Source organism: Malurus melanocephalus, unplaced genomic scaffold (assembly GCF_030028575.1).
Source record: "Malurus melanocephalus ecotype Western Australia unplaced genomic scaffold, MMel_1.1 scaffold_10, whole genome shotgun sequence".
In the NCBI taxonomy this organism is placed as follows: Eukaryota; Metazoa; Chordata; class Aves; order Passeriformes; family Maluridae; genus Malurus; species Malurus melanocephalus.
In genome coordinates, this window is record NW_026623242.1 from 1,716,549 (window position 1) to 1,733,309 (window position 16,761).

Here is a 16,761-nt window from a genome sequence, read left to right on the forward strand (position 1 = left end):
AAATCTTTCAGAAAAGACACCGACATCTGTTCTTACACAATTTTTGTGTTCCTAGCAGTGTCCTCTCCCAGTTTGGTTTCTGACATTAAAGATTCACTCTGTTGTGAAGGAAAACACTGTCATCTCCTCATTTACCATGCACTGAAGCATATTACAATACAAAAACATTCTGCTATTCTRGAGGTGAGTTACTGTATTATATTTTATTGAAGAGAAAAATTGATGCAGATTGAGCTTTGCATAATAGAATATTATTTTAAAATATATAATAGGAGCTTTGGATCAGAAGATTGATACCAATTTGCATCATAGCACTAAGCCTTTTTAGCTTGTATTTGGATAAAATAATAGGATTTCTATAAAAGTTTGCCATTGGTTTCTAACTCAGAAGAAAGATCCCCATTACAGACCCATGTAACTTCAGACCTTGCATGGAAAATCCCAAACCAAATAAAATTAAATATTTGCCTATCAGTATCTCAGGTTCCTTGGGTAGACAAAGGAATGACTCCTGGGACACCTACAACTTGCAGACATGGGCAGCTAAACCAACACACCTTTGTAAATGCAAACTGAATGACCTAGATCCTTTAAGGTATGCAGTCACCATTCTGCCAAGCAAGACCTGAAGAATTTAGCCTAGTGGTTTGATGTTCAGAACACTTCACAGATGCAGAAGGTCAGACCCAGAGCACTTAGGTGCCTGAAAGGTAGTTCTTGCAACACCAGTCTTCTGACATCTGCTCCTTGGTGCTCTGTGCTAGATGCATAGGCTCCCTCTGTGTCAGGGGAAGAGCTGCTTTCAAAGCCAGCTGACAAGTTGAGCTGCTCTAGAAGCTTGGAATGGGCCAGTTGAGAAATTTTAAGAACATGGGTCATACTGTACACCTACTCTCCACTGGATCTCATAAAGCCTCTTAGGAACTGTTTCCAGTCACTCTGCATCTGCAGCCTGGCACTTCTTGAGGGAAGTTTGTCAGTGTCCTTTCTGTCAGGACTCAGCACAGCTCATTTCTCTTCTGAAATGAGGCTCCAGTTCTGGTAGCCTTGCCATCCTGCCTTTGGTACAATGATTTGAGTGCACACCTCTGACACAAAAGACCTGGCAATCCCCTCTGTTGGTGGGGTTTCATACCCAAGAGAATTGTGTCCCACCAGGATGATCCACCTTGTCAGATTAAAGGCTACTGCATGAGGGAGAAGATGGGCTTTGTCTATTTTTTCTGTCAGGATTGTGCCCTTGTAAAATGTAAATAAGGGGCTAAGGCCAAGCATGACTTGGTTYTAGTGGTTAAGAAAGTTCCACTTGCTGTTTTGAGTGTAGTTGCTGTGGTTTTTGTGAGGACTRCATAACATTAACTCAGAAATGTGAATGTCCTTGACAGACAGAATGACAACTCCAGATTTCCCTCTTTGTGCTCCACATCTGAAAAAGCAGAAGCTTCCAGCTTTCCCATGGCACAGAAAGAGGTGTCTTATTTTCTTYGGTTAGATGCAGCTGAGCAGAGATTTCCAGGGCCGCACGTCTGTACGGACGATTAGTCTCTATGTGGACTGGGCCCATGTTYTTTTCAAACCTAGGCTGATACAGAACACTGGAATGAGTGAGGCTCCTCAGCACACCGAGCTCATGGCTCTGTGGCAGGCTGCAGGATACCTGTGGTACTGAAAAGTGGCTAGATCTGAAAGCAGATCAAATGCCAACCTGATCCCTGAATTTGAACTGGTGTGTGTATATCCACATGTACCAAAAATTAATCGGCAAAATTAGGCAAAGTTCAAGGATAGATAATTGAACAATAGGGTTGCCATTCGACTTTCCATCTGCTGTGATATTCATGCATATCACTGAACTGTCTTTTTGATTAATATGTCTGTCTCTATTTGCCCTAGTGTAAATCCGAATGGTCTAGAGAGAAATAGAGGGCAAGGATTCCATGGGTTATCACTGCACACTTGCTTTATGTCCCATCAGAATGCACACCTTGTTTCTCTTGGAAACAAAATTTGAATAACCATGTCCTCTGAGACCAGGCACAAGTATCTTCAGAAGGGACTCTACAAGCCTGTTCTATTTGGCATTTCATGGAAATATGTAGAAACACTTATCTGAGAATTCAGATTTCTCAGACTTTTACTCTCCTTTGGTTTCACACTGCCTGTCAGATAGTAAGTAATGATAGATATTATAATCAGAAGGACAGCACTGCTCTTCCATTGGGCATAAATCTGAGGCAAATCCATTGGTGTCAGAAATTTTAGCCTAGATCTGCTTTTGTGTAAATGAGAACAGAATCTGTACCATACATCTTATTTTTCTTTTGATATAATCCAGTGTATCCGGATATAAGAAGGCCGTATCAAGCCCCAAATCTAGTTTTTAAAGATATCAGCTTTCTTTTACCATCTGGGTGGCCTTCACCATGTCTGGGAAAACGTGARCCCAGTGGCCTGGTAACGCATCACCTGCTTTTTTTTCCAGACTGCTGTAATCAATTTGTCTTTATCCACAACATTACCAAAAGGTACTATTAAAATTCATATCTGTGTGTTCTCCCCAGAGGGTAAACGATCAGCGATCTCCAGGGTTTTGGAGGTTTTTGTGGAGATGCAGGCAGCTTTAATTAGGTTTAAAATAAGATCAAATTTCTTCCCTACAGTAATTTCAGATACRTCTACCAGATTCCTGTAGGGCTATTTTGCACTTTGAAAACTCAATCAATTATCAGCCTCACAAGTTACATCTTTTATTTACATTTTCCTAGAACATCAAAGAGTGTTGCTTTAAAACAGTGTTCCCAGGCTTAAATAATGATGTTTCAATTTTTTGCTTAAAGACTGTGATGATCTTTCCTGTACACCCTGGTTTAGGCCTGAAGGATCCTAGTCACATTTTGGATTATTTTTAAGATACTTGGTATTCTCTAAGAGCTGAATCCTGTGGTTTCTCCTCRGGCAAAGCTGTTGAAATAAATGGAGTTTTACCCAAGGAATGGAAGAATAAGAAGCAAGTTAAAACTTTAAGTTTTGGCCCCAAGATATTAACATCTTCTAAACTGTTGGGGGAGATACAGTGTTTTTTTTAATCTAAGGAATTTGTTCCACAATTTTGCTAAACCCCTTGGCATTGTAAGGGAAGGAAGGAGACTCAGTTCTTCTTGCGGATGCCTTTGTTTACAAAGCAGAGAAGACAAACATCCAAAAGAACATGTCTTTGGGCTACCTCCTTGAATTTGAGGCACCTTCTTTCAAAAAAATCTCAGGAATATGAGCAGCATTCCAGAAATAAACAAAAATGCAAAACTCATTGAAAAGGGGGAATGTGTGTTAATAATAATCCCATGATGAGACTGTCATGAAGAACCTGTTAGACTTTCAGAGCAGAGCTGCCAGCAACTCTGCACCTGTGTCTGTCTACCTKTTTACTATGTTGTACTTGTCCATTGTGACCCAGAGCATTGTTCTGTGGAAATCCATGAGAACACTTGATTGTTGTTTCCAAAAGGCAATTCTTAGTTTTCAAATGCTGTAAAATTTCTTGGAGGAAATTAGCACATAAACATGATTTGGCTTCTCTTAATATTCCATTTTAATAACTCCCTGTATCTCCTTTTTATTACTTTTTGCAACATCATATTTCTTGTATCTAATAAATGTTTCTTCAGTGTGTATTGTTCTATTGTTTTCAGTGTGAAAAAAAACCTGCTTTCTATAACTGGAGTTCGTATCCATAAACACTGATCACTAGAATCCTATTTTGATCATGCATAATGTTTCCCACACTCTCCTGCTCCATTTACTGCTGGATTCTCTATCCACCTGCACTCTAAAGTCTTGAATGACAGCTAAATCTGGAGCAGCCATACACACTGTTCTATGAGTATCTAATGAGTATCTGAATACACTCCCTGTGGGTGTTGGTTRTCTTCTGGTTTTCCTCCTCCTTTTTGCTGTGAACAGTTCCACATTTGATTTTCCTACCAGGAAAAAAAGGGGAGTTTTGCAGCAAATTTGGAAGGGTGTTCTGAATGACCAGTCAATCATCTGTGCTGATTGGATAAAGGGCTACTGTCAAATTTAACATATTACACCTGAATTCTGCTCAACTTTCCTTCTATTGGAGCAGTCATTTAGATACCCCTTAGGTACTTGTAGGAGCCAAACTATTTTTGAGACTTTGTTCTTTTGAGTATGGTGGAAATTAATGGATTGTTTCCTTAGAAGGACAGGCTTAACATGATTATTGGTGGAGTGCCATCCATTTTGCAGAATGTTCTAGGAGTTTCTTTGAAAAGCATACAATTCTGTGAAGCTTGTTCTTCCCACAGAACAAAATCAATTATCAAATCATGATATCAGAATAAATCTTTCCCAAATATTCCTGTACTCTGCTGTAATCCYCACACTACCTGTTTATTGAGATTCCCAAGTCCCTGTAAAATTAGTAGAGCCTTGCAGCTTAAATGTTAATGTAATGCAATACAAATAGCTCTCACCTTCAAAACTAAGATGGTCTCAGTTGATTTCTCTAAGGACTGCAGCAGTGGCAGAATCTTGCAAAAACAATCTGGTGGTCACTTTTGGATCAAACCTGAGACCAATTTTAACTCTTTATTCCTAGTTTCCCTCTTGATTCTAGTTTTTAAATCTATGCAGCTCTAAACAACGAAACAAGATTCAAAGTGTGAATATATGCAGCCCGCAGATGAGACTCGGAAAAGAACTGGAGTATTCTGCATTCTGTCCATCAAAGTACATAATCTCCTTAATTTTAGGCATGTGAGTAACTTCACTGAAAAGACCAGAATTACCTACTCAGCTGGGTCCTGGCCAAAGCACTGAGCCTGTGAAGTATTGAATTCTCAGTGAAAATAAGCTGTCTTGGTTGGAGTGAGAGTGACTTTTGGAAATAAGAGAGTGTTATATTTCATGCAGCTCCGTTATTCCATTATTTAGTTATGCCAGCTAATGCATGAGTGTTCTATCAATTTTTTTTTTTTTTTTTTTTTTTTTTTTTTTTTTTTTTTTTTTTTTTTTTTTTTTTTTTTTTTTTTTTTTTTTTTTTTTTTTTTTTTTTTTNGCTTCATACAAAGTTTATGCATTTAGGAAAGTGTAGAATCTGTCAAACAACATAATGCCTGATATTTATATTTTGTTTTAAAAGACGTACACCCTTGCAATAAACCAACACTCAAACATCTGGCATCTAGATTTTTGGGATTTCTTTATCTTTTACACTCCAAAAATCCTGCTCAATTCAATGGAAGCATCTGTACTGATGTTACTGCACAAATATTACCTTTTACATTGTCAGAAAGCAAAATACAGTTACTACTTCTCCAATTCTATTATGTATGTAGAACCTATCTAACCTTTAGTAAATACAAGATACTCTGTTGTAAAGTAATTCTATATGAAATGGTGACTTACATGCTTGTATTTAAAACATTCATTGCTGGACTGACAGAAGTTTAAACATTTGGCTTTGAGGATGAAGAAAAACTGTAACTTTCTGTTTCTTAAACTCAGAGTTCATGTTTTTGTAGAGATACGTATCTTTACAGACTATACATTTAGACAATAAAGACTGTGTATGTTGCATATATTTCACCAAATCATGTTTGGAGTGGCTTGCTTTTGGCTATTCTGTACTGAAAATGGACCAAAATAAAGTAAATATATTCTGCAAACACCTTCTTCCCACGTTAAAACATTTATCTTTTCCCCAAAATATGGAATTTTTTCCTTTCATGGGTAGGATAAACAATACTCTGCCTCAATTGATGTTAGATTTCTGGTATCTCTTTCAACCTGTCATTTTATTCTACAAGTGAGTAGATAACCTCTAAGGCATTAGTTGTTATATATATTAAGTCACACAGAAATACACCCTAGAACTGCTACTGGAATGCTGTCTAATAAAAAAGCTATTTTGGATAATATTAAGAGGATTCTATTGTGTCAGTTTGTGGGCTTTTCCTTCCATCAGTAAATAAAGTAGTTAAGAAGTTAGACATGTAGTACTAACTACTACTTCAAAAGTGCTATTAAAAAGTGCTTGGAAAATGTTGTCAATAAATCCCAAGTAGTCTCATAAGTGGGATAAATGATGCAATCTTCTGCATTATGCTTGATATGCCCTTCTCAGCACCCTTGGCCAGAGATGTAGTCCCTTCCCTCTTCTGTTYCCTGCTCCTTTTTCTCTCTCCCTCAATGTTCCCTGTCACTCAGGTGTGTGTGGTTGGCCCAGCTCCCTCCATGATCCTAACAATCAAATGGACAAGGGGCTATGTATGCTTTGTATGATTCCATATGCTATGTATGATTCCATTCTGTATGGATGCTTACTGCCTGGCCAGCAGGAGCTCACTCAAAAGGGTGATGACAGACCAAATAGGAAGAGGACTGCTGAGTTCCCACTGCTGCTTTTCTGCCAGTGGAGGCATCTTCATCTTTTGCTGTTAAGCTCAGATAGCATGTTAATTTTTTTTCTGCTGTTGGAGTGATTTTGGTGTCTTACATGATCCTAAGATTGTGAACTAAGATAAAAACCTGAGGACAGAGGTCTCTATGGGAAAGAAAGTTGCTGTTATGGAAATTGCTTTAAGTGTATCCCCCTTTCTAACACCTGATGTCTTGGGTTCAGTTTTGCCAGTTACCTTATATACAGCTCGGGCTTGCAGTGTGGTACTGAGGAATATGGTAGCTCTGGTGTTTATCTCATAAGGACAAGTATGGAAATGGACAGGCTCCATGAAATACTAGCATTTCACTCCTTTAGTCTCACTAGGTCTTGCAGATTGATTTGATCAAAGTCTAAACTGAAAGACTTCTCAAGTAAGCACTGAAGGTGCTACTGTACTTCATACTTCCCTGGATTTGGTCTGAAGGGATGGTTCTGACTCATTTGCTACTTCAGTTTTTTAGAAATCAGTCAGGACTGCCAGGTGATCCATWCTATGAAACACTACAGATAAGTCTGATAAGGCTGATATTAAAGATTAATTTTCTTTGCCAGTGTTCTGAGTAACATTATCAAGAGCATCACAGTATCATGTATTTGTTAGCCAATATATATCTTAGATATGCATGTAAATCTGTCCTACCCTAACACACAGCTAATACACATGATAACTACAAATTTGTGATAGAGAATTGTTTTGGATAAACAGCTTAAAAAGAAAAACAGACTAGTRGGTGGCATTTTTCTTCATCAAAGTTTTTGCGTGGGAGAAACTATATATGTTTTTCCTCACTGGCCAAATAAAGTGCTCAGGATCTGGAAATAACCCACAGGCTTGGAGAGGAACTTCATTCCATGCAGATCCAGGACAAGATGATTTTCGGTGAAAGATTTCTTCAAAGCCAGCCCTGGAGCTAGCCCAGGAGGGCAGTATGTTCAGGAAAACAAACCCGAAGAGAGAATTATGAAGCATATAACTGGTGCACCATGTCTAGCTCTTTCTGCCCATATATTGGAGTTAGTACTCAATCAAGGGGGGAAAAATCATAAGAAAAATAAATACCTGCTTTTGCTTTGGGAAGTCCTGGAGATTTTAATGCCATTTGCTGTGAAAGCAGAGGAAGGAACGATGCTCTAAGGACAGACTACAAAGTTTGGTCTAATAAATGTGAATGGATATACAGGGCTTGATTGTTCTTTCACACCAGTGAAATTCCGTGGACTGAAATTAGGCGCACTAATTACACAATATACTTCTGTAAGTGATTTGTAACTCTGAAGTGAATGAACTGTAATATAACCTAAGGCACAATGTGCATGTGCAGCCTGCCCCCTGAGGCATGTGTTAATAGTAACACAGCTTGTCATCATGTGTTTTTAAATTTTTAAATCTAAATAAAATATAACACTGCATGTAATATGTACTTTAAATGGCAGATGTGTAATAAACATCTCTATTTATGACAGACTTCACCAGCAAAACATAATGAGGTGTGGTTCTGGTACAAATTTTGCTTCAGGTTCACTTTGTACTTTTAACCACCTTCATTAATTACACAGCTAAGATCATGCCCTGGAGAGTTTTAATTTTCTTGTGATTATATAATGGTMTCTTACTGATATCATTATAAAAAAAATAAATAAAAGTCTAGGAATGTTTTCAGACAGAGCTTTTAAGTATAAAGATTTGTTAAACATCTTTTTTCCAATTCTGAACCACAATTAAAAACATCTAAAGATGTTTCTTTGCCTTAGGTAACCATGCAACCTTTCCTCAGTGTTTGCACTACCCTCTCTCATATATATGGTTTTTGAATGACTGCCATCACCCCAGTCTCTTTAGACCAGAAATATCTTCATCTTCATAATGGCCCTGGAAAATAGGGAATACTCACATCTGCGTTTTCCTGATAGGGCACAGATTTTCATTCTTGCTCGGCTAAGTGGGAGGTAGGTATCCAAACACTTCCAAGTTGTTGTGTGTATGTGGTTTTCCCTAGGTCAGACAAGAACGAACAGGAATTGTCTCCATTTCCTGAGCTCCCAASTGATGCTGTTAGCCCTGGACCTTCCTTTGCACTCTGTTTACGCGCACGGGAGAACGGACAAAAGACAACCTAATTATCAAAGAAACACAACAGGTTTGAAACATGATGACCATACACTGTAGGAAACAGGTTCTCATCCTATGGAGTGCTGGCYTTTGTGGCAGGTGGGACAATTTATCGGGCCCACAGCCTGTTCCCATAGCCTTCTTCCTGGGTACAGCTCTGGAGCACGTAAGGAATGGGCTGTGTGTGTGTCAGATGAATTGTTCTGGCAGCAGCCACAGCTCCCACCCGGCCCCAGCCTCTGCTGATGGCTGCTTGGCTGCTGTCCCATCCCACGAGGGTTACACATCTGGGATGTGACAAGCGAATGATCCCTGGGCAAAATGGTGGCTGGGAGCAGCTGCCATGGCTGGAAACGCTTGTCCAGGGTGCAGCCACCTGTGCTCTGTGTCCCGAGCCATCCAGGGGAACTATGGCACAGGCTGGAGGACTCTCTGCTGCTGTGGCTGCAGCCTGTGTGCTGGGGCAGCTCAGAGGCGAGGAGTGACTGAACTGTGCTGTGCAGGGAAGCTGGCATGGCCAGGGAGCCTGGGCACAGAGCTCCTGCACCATCCTGCTTCCCCTGCCGCTGCAGCCAGTGATGCTGCACGCCTGGCTGGAACCACAGGCACCTCTGGATTTGGCAAAGTTTTGGTTAGAAAGACTCTGTACTGACCAGCATACACTGCACCTGCAGAAGGGGATGAGTGACACACAGATGGCAAACCCAAATCTTCAGCTGCTTCACTGCTGTTTCTCTACTGGTCAGTCTGTGCCTTTCTGCTCATACTCATTTCTTTTCCTTTCTCCAAGCTTCATTTCTTTGACAAACTTGCTTTGTTCTAGCCATATTAGAGTGGTTCTAAGGCTTCAGYGGACAACACAGGATCTAAAGGGTCTTAGTTTTAATGTACATTCACAAAATAYCCATTAATTTAGGCGAGAATGCTGAATTTACCACCTTTTGGAATAGGTACTAAGAATTTACTGTAGTGTAAATAATTTACTCCATACTATGTGAAAGTAAGTATAGTGGAAAATTATATTTAGCCTCTAATTTCTAAACTAAAACAGTAATATTCTTCTCTGGTGTAATATATTTTCCAGTCATGTGATGAAGAGAAGCATTTTTTTCAGCTGAGCTCACTTAAAGTTCAAAAGATAAATATATCACAGTGACAAATTGCAAAATGCTATTCATACATTTAGGTAAAAATGGTTCCCTCATTTGTTTGTATTTCACATAAACTGTATTACTGTTATTTCCAAAGAAAATACAGTACAAAATAATTCTGATTAAAAATAAAAGTATTGTTAATGGACCAAAGCAGAAATTTATGTTAGCTTGTGGGGAAAAAAAATATAGATACTGTCTTTGGGTGAAATTCATTCCAGCAGAAAATGATATCCACTCAGCCCTTTAATGGCTAAGCCCTCTGCCTAATTTCCAACTCAGGGCCCTGTAGGGTGGGACATGAGTGGAGGAGTTAGTGCAGGGATTTTTGCATCTGTTCCATTCTGGGTGGTTGAAAACTTGTCCACATGTGAAAAAGGTCTGAATTTACAGCAGAGATAGGCTGTCTTATGACTTATCCACAGTGAGAAGTTGAGAGAAATTTGAGACCAAATTTGCCACACTCTTTTGACTCCATACATCCTCCATGAGGATGACGCCCAGCCTGCTATGGGCATGAACTGGTTTGTCGATAGGCTGTGAGGTAGGGCACACTTGATGGGCAGAAAATCAGTCCATGTCTGTCTGTTTGCCACTTATATGCATCCTCTGCATGTGGAGTCCCAGACAAGAGTCAAAGGCACCTATTGCAAAGTGGCTGCTGATCTCATTTTGTCCTGGGAGTAGAGGCATTTCTCAGTTACATTCTCATGGGCTCTAGCCATACATTATGACACTGTGAGTTGAGGTTTTTGTTTGTTTTGGTTAAAGCTTATGATTTGTCAAATGAAGCATCAAATCCCACTTTTCCCTTAGATCACTTATTTACCCTAAGTGTGCGTGTTCTCTGTGTGGTCTTCAGCAGGTAATGAGCTTTTGATATAATGAGTGAGAACTTTCAGATGCTGCCTTAATTTCATCTTCATGCAGCTTACCATTGACTAACACATATGACTCAGGTCAAAGGATCTACACTTAGAATACAAGTAAAAATGAGTAAATGTGACAACAATAAATCTGATCTTTAAAATTATGTAGCACCAAAAGTTGAAGGAGTGATATATTGGTAGAATACATATAGTAGAGTAACATGTTAGGATCAGAAATATTATTTATTACATATATAGGTAATGAACTGGAGGTCTATCATTTCAGTGCTCACTATTTTTATCACTTTTATGTTAGCAGTTCAGGAATCCCTTATGGAATTGGTATACCCTGATTTCTCTTTCCAAACAATTCTGTGCACCCTGTATTGCTTCCAACACATATGCATGTTCTCTCTTTCTCACACACACACAAAGGATTCTGTAACAACAGGACCATTATAGAGAATGATCTAAAACATGTGGACTGCAGCCAATATTTAGATATGGTACAGCAAATTCTGGAAGGTATAAAAAGGAAATAACTGAACTCATTGCAGAGAAAAATGAGCCAGTCTTAAGTACTTTTAATCACTGAGTTTCATATAAAACCATATGCAAGATATTGAGCCTAATATTGAAGGGAAAATGAAAAGGGGTAAGGGATAGGAGAAATCCAGTTCCACTGGGATTTGYGATAGGAATAGTTTAGCATTTTTATAAGAACCTTTCAGGAGATTAATGAAAACCATTTAAGCAAACATATAAACATGTTTACTAAGTTTGATGAAAACTGTGATCTGACAAGCTTATCATGCATTCCCACAGCTCAACCTGAGCTAGAAAGGTAGTCAGTGTGGAGCTACTCCTTCCTTCCACAGACAGCTGTCACACYTGCTTTGCAGGCAACTCAGTTACTGTGCCCACTCCCTTTGTCCAAAGGGATCTCCGGGAGGAAGATACAGCTGCCACAGCAGTATGAGGAATGAAGGAAGAGTGAGCCACTTCCTTTCCCCTTTCTCAAAATACTCAGCTGTATCCAAGTTTCTGCCAAATCAGTTTTGCTCAACATCCCAACACCCCGAGCTAAGCTCTAGTGCTCACCGCTCCAGCTGGGAGGCTGTGGATTGCATCCCCTCTGGGTCTGCCCCTTTGCCATTTCCCCGGGTGGGTGTGTCGAGCCTTTGTCGATATCCATGGGCATCTGCAGCTGCCCAGAATTCTRCAAATAGCTGTGTTCTGTATTGGCATAAAATGCCATGCATGAACTGAAAACTGCTTGTCATTAATCAGGGGCTTGAGTGAGCTAGAGTTTTTCACTGGGATGTYTGCTGAGCCCGGGCTTCAACATTTTCACACTTGCAAACTGCACTTAAAAAAACCTGACTGCCAGCATCTGTCTGATAAATAGTGGTTCAAAAGTGTAACAAATGCCAAACAACACTTCCTTGTTTTAGTTGGTGTTGGACATGGATGTAGGAGAAGGATAGAGAGGGGCTTTTTAGAAGTATTAGCCTTACTCAGCAGAGGGTGAAACATCCTTTTTAGCAGCCTGTTTCATAACTGCTTCCTAAAGCACATGGAAACAAGTGGGACTGATTCTGCCAACTCTGCTCATTCAAAATAGAACTTTACTCCCTCAGATATCAGCTTGAGTCTTCATGGTGCTGCTGTGCATAAATAAGGCTTTACTTGTTAAGAGTAAAAAAAGCAAAATTGCTAGTCAAYCAGAAATTCCAGACATAAATTAAAGAACTGGATCTGCACTAACAAATTAAAACTAAAATGACAAAGTTTCCACACATGAAAGGACAGATTTTATTTTGAATTACTGAATATAATGAAAAGACAATAACAGAAAATTGGCCCTTCCAACACACATCTTCAAGTCCAGAGTTAGTAAGAACTAATGAGCAGAAGCAATTCTATGGGGGTGACAGGACCACCAGTTTGCTGAGATGAAGTACTGGGTATTTCACACAGAAATGCAAAAAATACCTTCTGGTCTGAAAGAAATCCTATTATGAATGGTGACAGCCYGGGTGCATAGCTGTTGAGGTGCAGCAGAAGTGTGTTCTGGCCCATAAGGTGGCTGTGTTGCATTTTGAAGCAGTTTTTAGGTTGGAGAATTGTTACCAAATAATCCCACGTGGGCTGATTCCACTGCAGCTGCAGCAGAGTTAGCAACAATGGGAACCGTAGTATAGACAGCTTTCAGTTCCAGCAGCCGTTTTCAGCACTATATCAGTTAACCCTGCTCTGAGGAGGGTTAATTGACACAGTGCTGCAAATGGCTGACTAGATGAAAACTCATATATTATGCCTCCCAACATGTCTAACAATTGTGCAGCTGCATTCATATTGGCAATGGTGGGAATTTGGAGGAGGGAAGAAATTCCCCAGTGGAGACAAGGCCTGAGAGTGAGACTTAATGTTCTTTTCTGGGTCTTTTTTGTCAGTCACAGTCATGCCTCCCTAAAGCATTCTCAGAGCCATCTCCAGGTTGCTGATTATGAAGCAACAGCCACTGTTGGTCCCATCAGCTGGATGAAAATAGTGGAAGACCCACCCATGATGCTCTGGCCCATCTGATTGGTGCACTCAAGGTTCCTGTGTCTGCTCTTCCCCTCTCTCTTGTATCCCTAGAGGCAGCACATTCTAAAAGAACCAGGGAAAATAAAAACAAGTGTAGACAACATTTGCAAAATGTACTTCTGGATGGACTAATTCTCTAGAAGCAGAGTGTCAAGATGCCCAGATCCRCAAGTACCCCTTGTATCCATTAACTACATAAATATCTTTGCCTTCTCTTGGTCACAAAAGTGAAATACCCAAGCAAAATAACAACCATTCTAGACATGGCAGTCTCTAGTCCTGGGAGGCCAAGGCTGTTCCTCTAAGGAGTTTTCTGAGGCAGTGCAGAGCTGTAAACTTCTTGGAATACTGAGGAAACAGTAAAAAAAAAAACTTCTGAATTTTATCATCTCTTCTCCCATTCCTGTCAAGAGATCTCTTTCAGAGCTAAAACAATGCTGCTTCCCCTGAGCTAAGGCCTCAAACTTACTATCACTGCCCCCTTTAAGTAGTTTGCACTCCATGAGAACTAAGGTGGAGAAAACAGGATTCCACTGAGCAGAACAGAGGGGTGCCCTGACTCTGCCCTCCGATGTACACAGYGAGCAGGAATTATAAAGTTGGTGACACACTTCCTATCACAGAGTTGGCATCACAGACTTTCAACTTGTAAAAAATAAAGACGTTCTCTCCTCATGTAAAGCGCTACCAGCTGAGACCATCGGAGCTCAGAGAGTTCCACTGGTGGGAGTTAGTTAAACTCATGTATGGGTTGTGTTAGGTTGCTCTCTATAGGTAACATCTCCCCATGACCATACACAGCATGGGTTTCTTCTGCATCCGTGGGCTTTTGAGAAAGGAAACAGATGAAGAAGTGAACAAGGGAAGCTTTTTATTGCTACTATTTATAATCTCCAAGGTTATTTAACCTGTAATTTTCTGTCTTTTTGAAAGATACTTTCCCGTAACCTTGGTTCTTTGTTCTGATGCAAAATATTATGGCTGCTATTAGAATGCACAATTTAAAAAATCTCTTCTGGGAACAGAGGCAAATTAACCTTCTACAAGCCATCACACTGATTACAGAATAGCAAATGGCCTCTTTATAAGTGATCTGGGTTAGGGAGCAAACCCTGTACATTATTTTTCATTGTTTTCTTCTTAATCTTCTGGGAAGTTCCTCTAATTTCTTTGGAGATGTCCTGAGTKTAAGGCTCATGGAGGGTAGAAACCAGGCCTTATTTTATGTCTATAAATTTCCTACCCCATTATGAGTGGTTCCAGAAACCAAAAAAAAAAAAAAGCACTCATAATTAATACTTCTGTTGATAGACTGAAGCTGAAATCTCAGACCAAAGTCAGTGGAAAGTAGGTCACATCTACTCCAGCAATTTTGCAGTAGTCCTTTCAATTATGCAGTTGTATTCACTGGTGTTTGCCCTGAATATTGTGCAAATACAGCTATACTGTCAGAGGATGGATTGGAACAGTGGAAGGAAAAGCTACCACATATTTTTTGGGAAGGAACCTGGAACAAACCCCAGAGCTGTTTTTAGCTCCTCAGCTTCCATCAGCTACTTGAGGAAGTCAGGCTTTGTGGGTTCTGCATGTCATCTTGCTTACCTATGCTAAAGTACTCTRTATATAAATGACACAAGAACAACGGCTTTTTTAAAAGTCTAGAGAGCTTTGTTTCCACAAAGTTGCCATAAGGAATATCACATTGATTTAGGATTTTAGGATTTTTGGTTAAGGAGGGAACCAGGATAAGTTTCAAATAAATGAAAGTTGTTTAGGTCTTGGATATTGATTCTTWAGATGGTAAATCTATAATTAGATTGTAGAAAGATCCAAACTCTGTTGTTCTGGGCACAGTGCAAGCGTCAAGGCTTTTCTTGTCCAGAACAGTTTTCAAACAGTGAGTTTAGGAATATTGCTCTCATGTGAAAATTATTTGCTTATGGCTGTATGTAAAAAGTCTTTGAACTACAGTATTTTTACTAGAACTGCTCAAGGGAAGACTAGTGGAACAATTAATACCACACATAGGATGATTCTGTAGAGATCAATGTTTTGGAGCAACAGGCTTTGACACTTTCTTCCAGAGAAATGGATACATGAATATGCTTTAAAGAGGTTAATGGATGTTGTAAAAGTTATGTGCTGCTGCACTTCAAACTATAGACTTCACAACCTCTGCTTGGAATCCCGATGGCATACAGCAGCTCATTCTTTTGATGTATAGAATAGATGTGGGGCCCTATGGATTTCTTCATGGTGCGATGGGAACCGAGTATTTTACAAATGCAATGGGACTACCAGGCTTTTCTGATAGCTGTTAGATTTAACAGGTGGACTGTGTCTATCTTCCATAGCTGGTTGCTTTTGGGAATGGGAGTGAAGCAGGCTTTGGGAGTCTTGTGATTGGATTAGGAACACTTTGGCAATATTTTCAGCCTTAAGAAGTGTTCTAGGATTACTCTTTCTTTAGCCCATCTGTCTGCAGTGTACTTTTTCWATTCCACAGAAAACAACTCAGCTGTCTCCTCAGCAGAGTCCTTGCTGGTACATGACTGCACATGTTTGATTGTAGTAACTTTTTGCCTGAGTATGTTTCCTTATTTATCAATGGACATAAGAATTTATAAGGTGTCAAGACAACTGGCTGCATTTCGATAGCCAGCACAAGGACTGTCGCAGCAGTGTCTCTGCCCTCTTCAGTATTATACACGATAATGCAACTTTTCCTCCTGAGCGCTCTCCTGCGCTTGTCCACCCCCGAGCACGGGAGAAAGGATGCCACCAGACAGTTACAGGGGTGGCTCTCAGCCGAAGTGCAAGATCTTGTGAGAGGAGTGGGACTGGAGGAAATGCCCAAGTCGCACATGAAGCCCAGGTGCGAACGTTTTCTTTGGGGGACGCCCAGAGWGCGGGGTCCTCCCTGGCCTTTGTGGCCATCTCCTTGTGCCACAGTGGCGGGGCGCCGCACCACGGCTTGCACGGGAGCGGACCGAGCACCGGCGGAGGGAGAGGGCTGTGCGGGACACCCTGCCCGCGGAGCCTGGGGAGAGGTGCAGCCCGCGGCCCCGCCATGCTCTTGGGAAGAACAATGTCGGGGCAGGGCTCTCCGCGAGAGGTCATTCCCCGTGCCGTCACCCTCCCGGCAGGACAGCTCCGACCCGCTGCCGAGTTACACCGCCCACATCTTACCCCGGCGGCGGCCGTCTCCCGAGGCGCCGAGCCCGCACCGCGATGGCAGCGCCTGCCCGGCGGCCGCACCGCCGGCGAGGGACCCGCGCTGCCCGGGGCCGACATGGGACCGAGCCCGGCGGGCGCGTCCCGGAGCGGAGCGGCCCGGCCCGGCCCGGCCTTTGTTGGCGGGCGAGTGCGGGCGGCGAGCGCCGGGGCCCGGCCTGGCCCTTTAAAGCTGCGGTGGCGGCGCGGCCGGGCCGGTGCGGGACACGTGAGGCGGCGGCGCGCTCTGCCGCTGCCCCGGCTGCCGTGCTGCTCGTGTTTTATCTGGCCGACCGCCAGCCCCCCATCGCCGGGTTTTCGCTCTACCTCCTCCTCTCTCCTCTCTTTTTTTTTTTTTTT

The 16,761-nt window shown here is 41.3% G+C and overlaps 1 protein-coding gene across 1 annotated transcript in view; it reads right to left on the reverse strand.

The window, feature by feature from the left end:
- Nucleotides 1–12,410: 12,410 nt before the first annotated feature.
- The window catches only part of LOC130580560 (spidroin-2-like), a 4,911-nt gene continuing 560 nt past the window's right edge, over nt 12,411–16,761 (reverse strand). Inside the window, exons 2-3 of the mRNA XM_057378151.1 lie at nt 16,378–16,745; nt 12,411–13,251 (exon numbers count right to left, since the gene is read on the reverse strand). Coding sequence (XP_057234134.1) covers nt 13,195–13,251; nt 16,378–16,745 — 425 coding nt within the window. The 3' untranslated portion in view covers nt 12,411–13,194. The remainder of the gene's footprint in view (nt 13,252–16,377; nt 16,746–16,761) is intronic.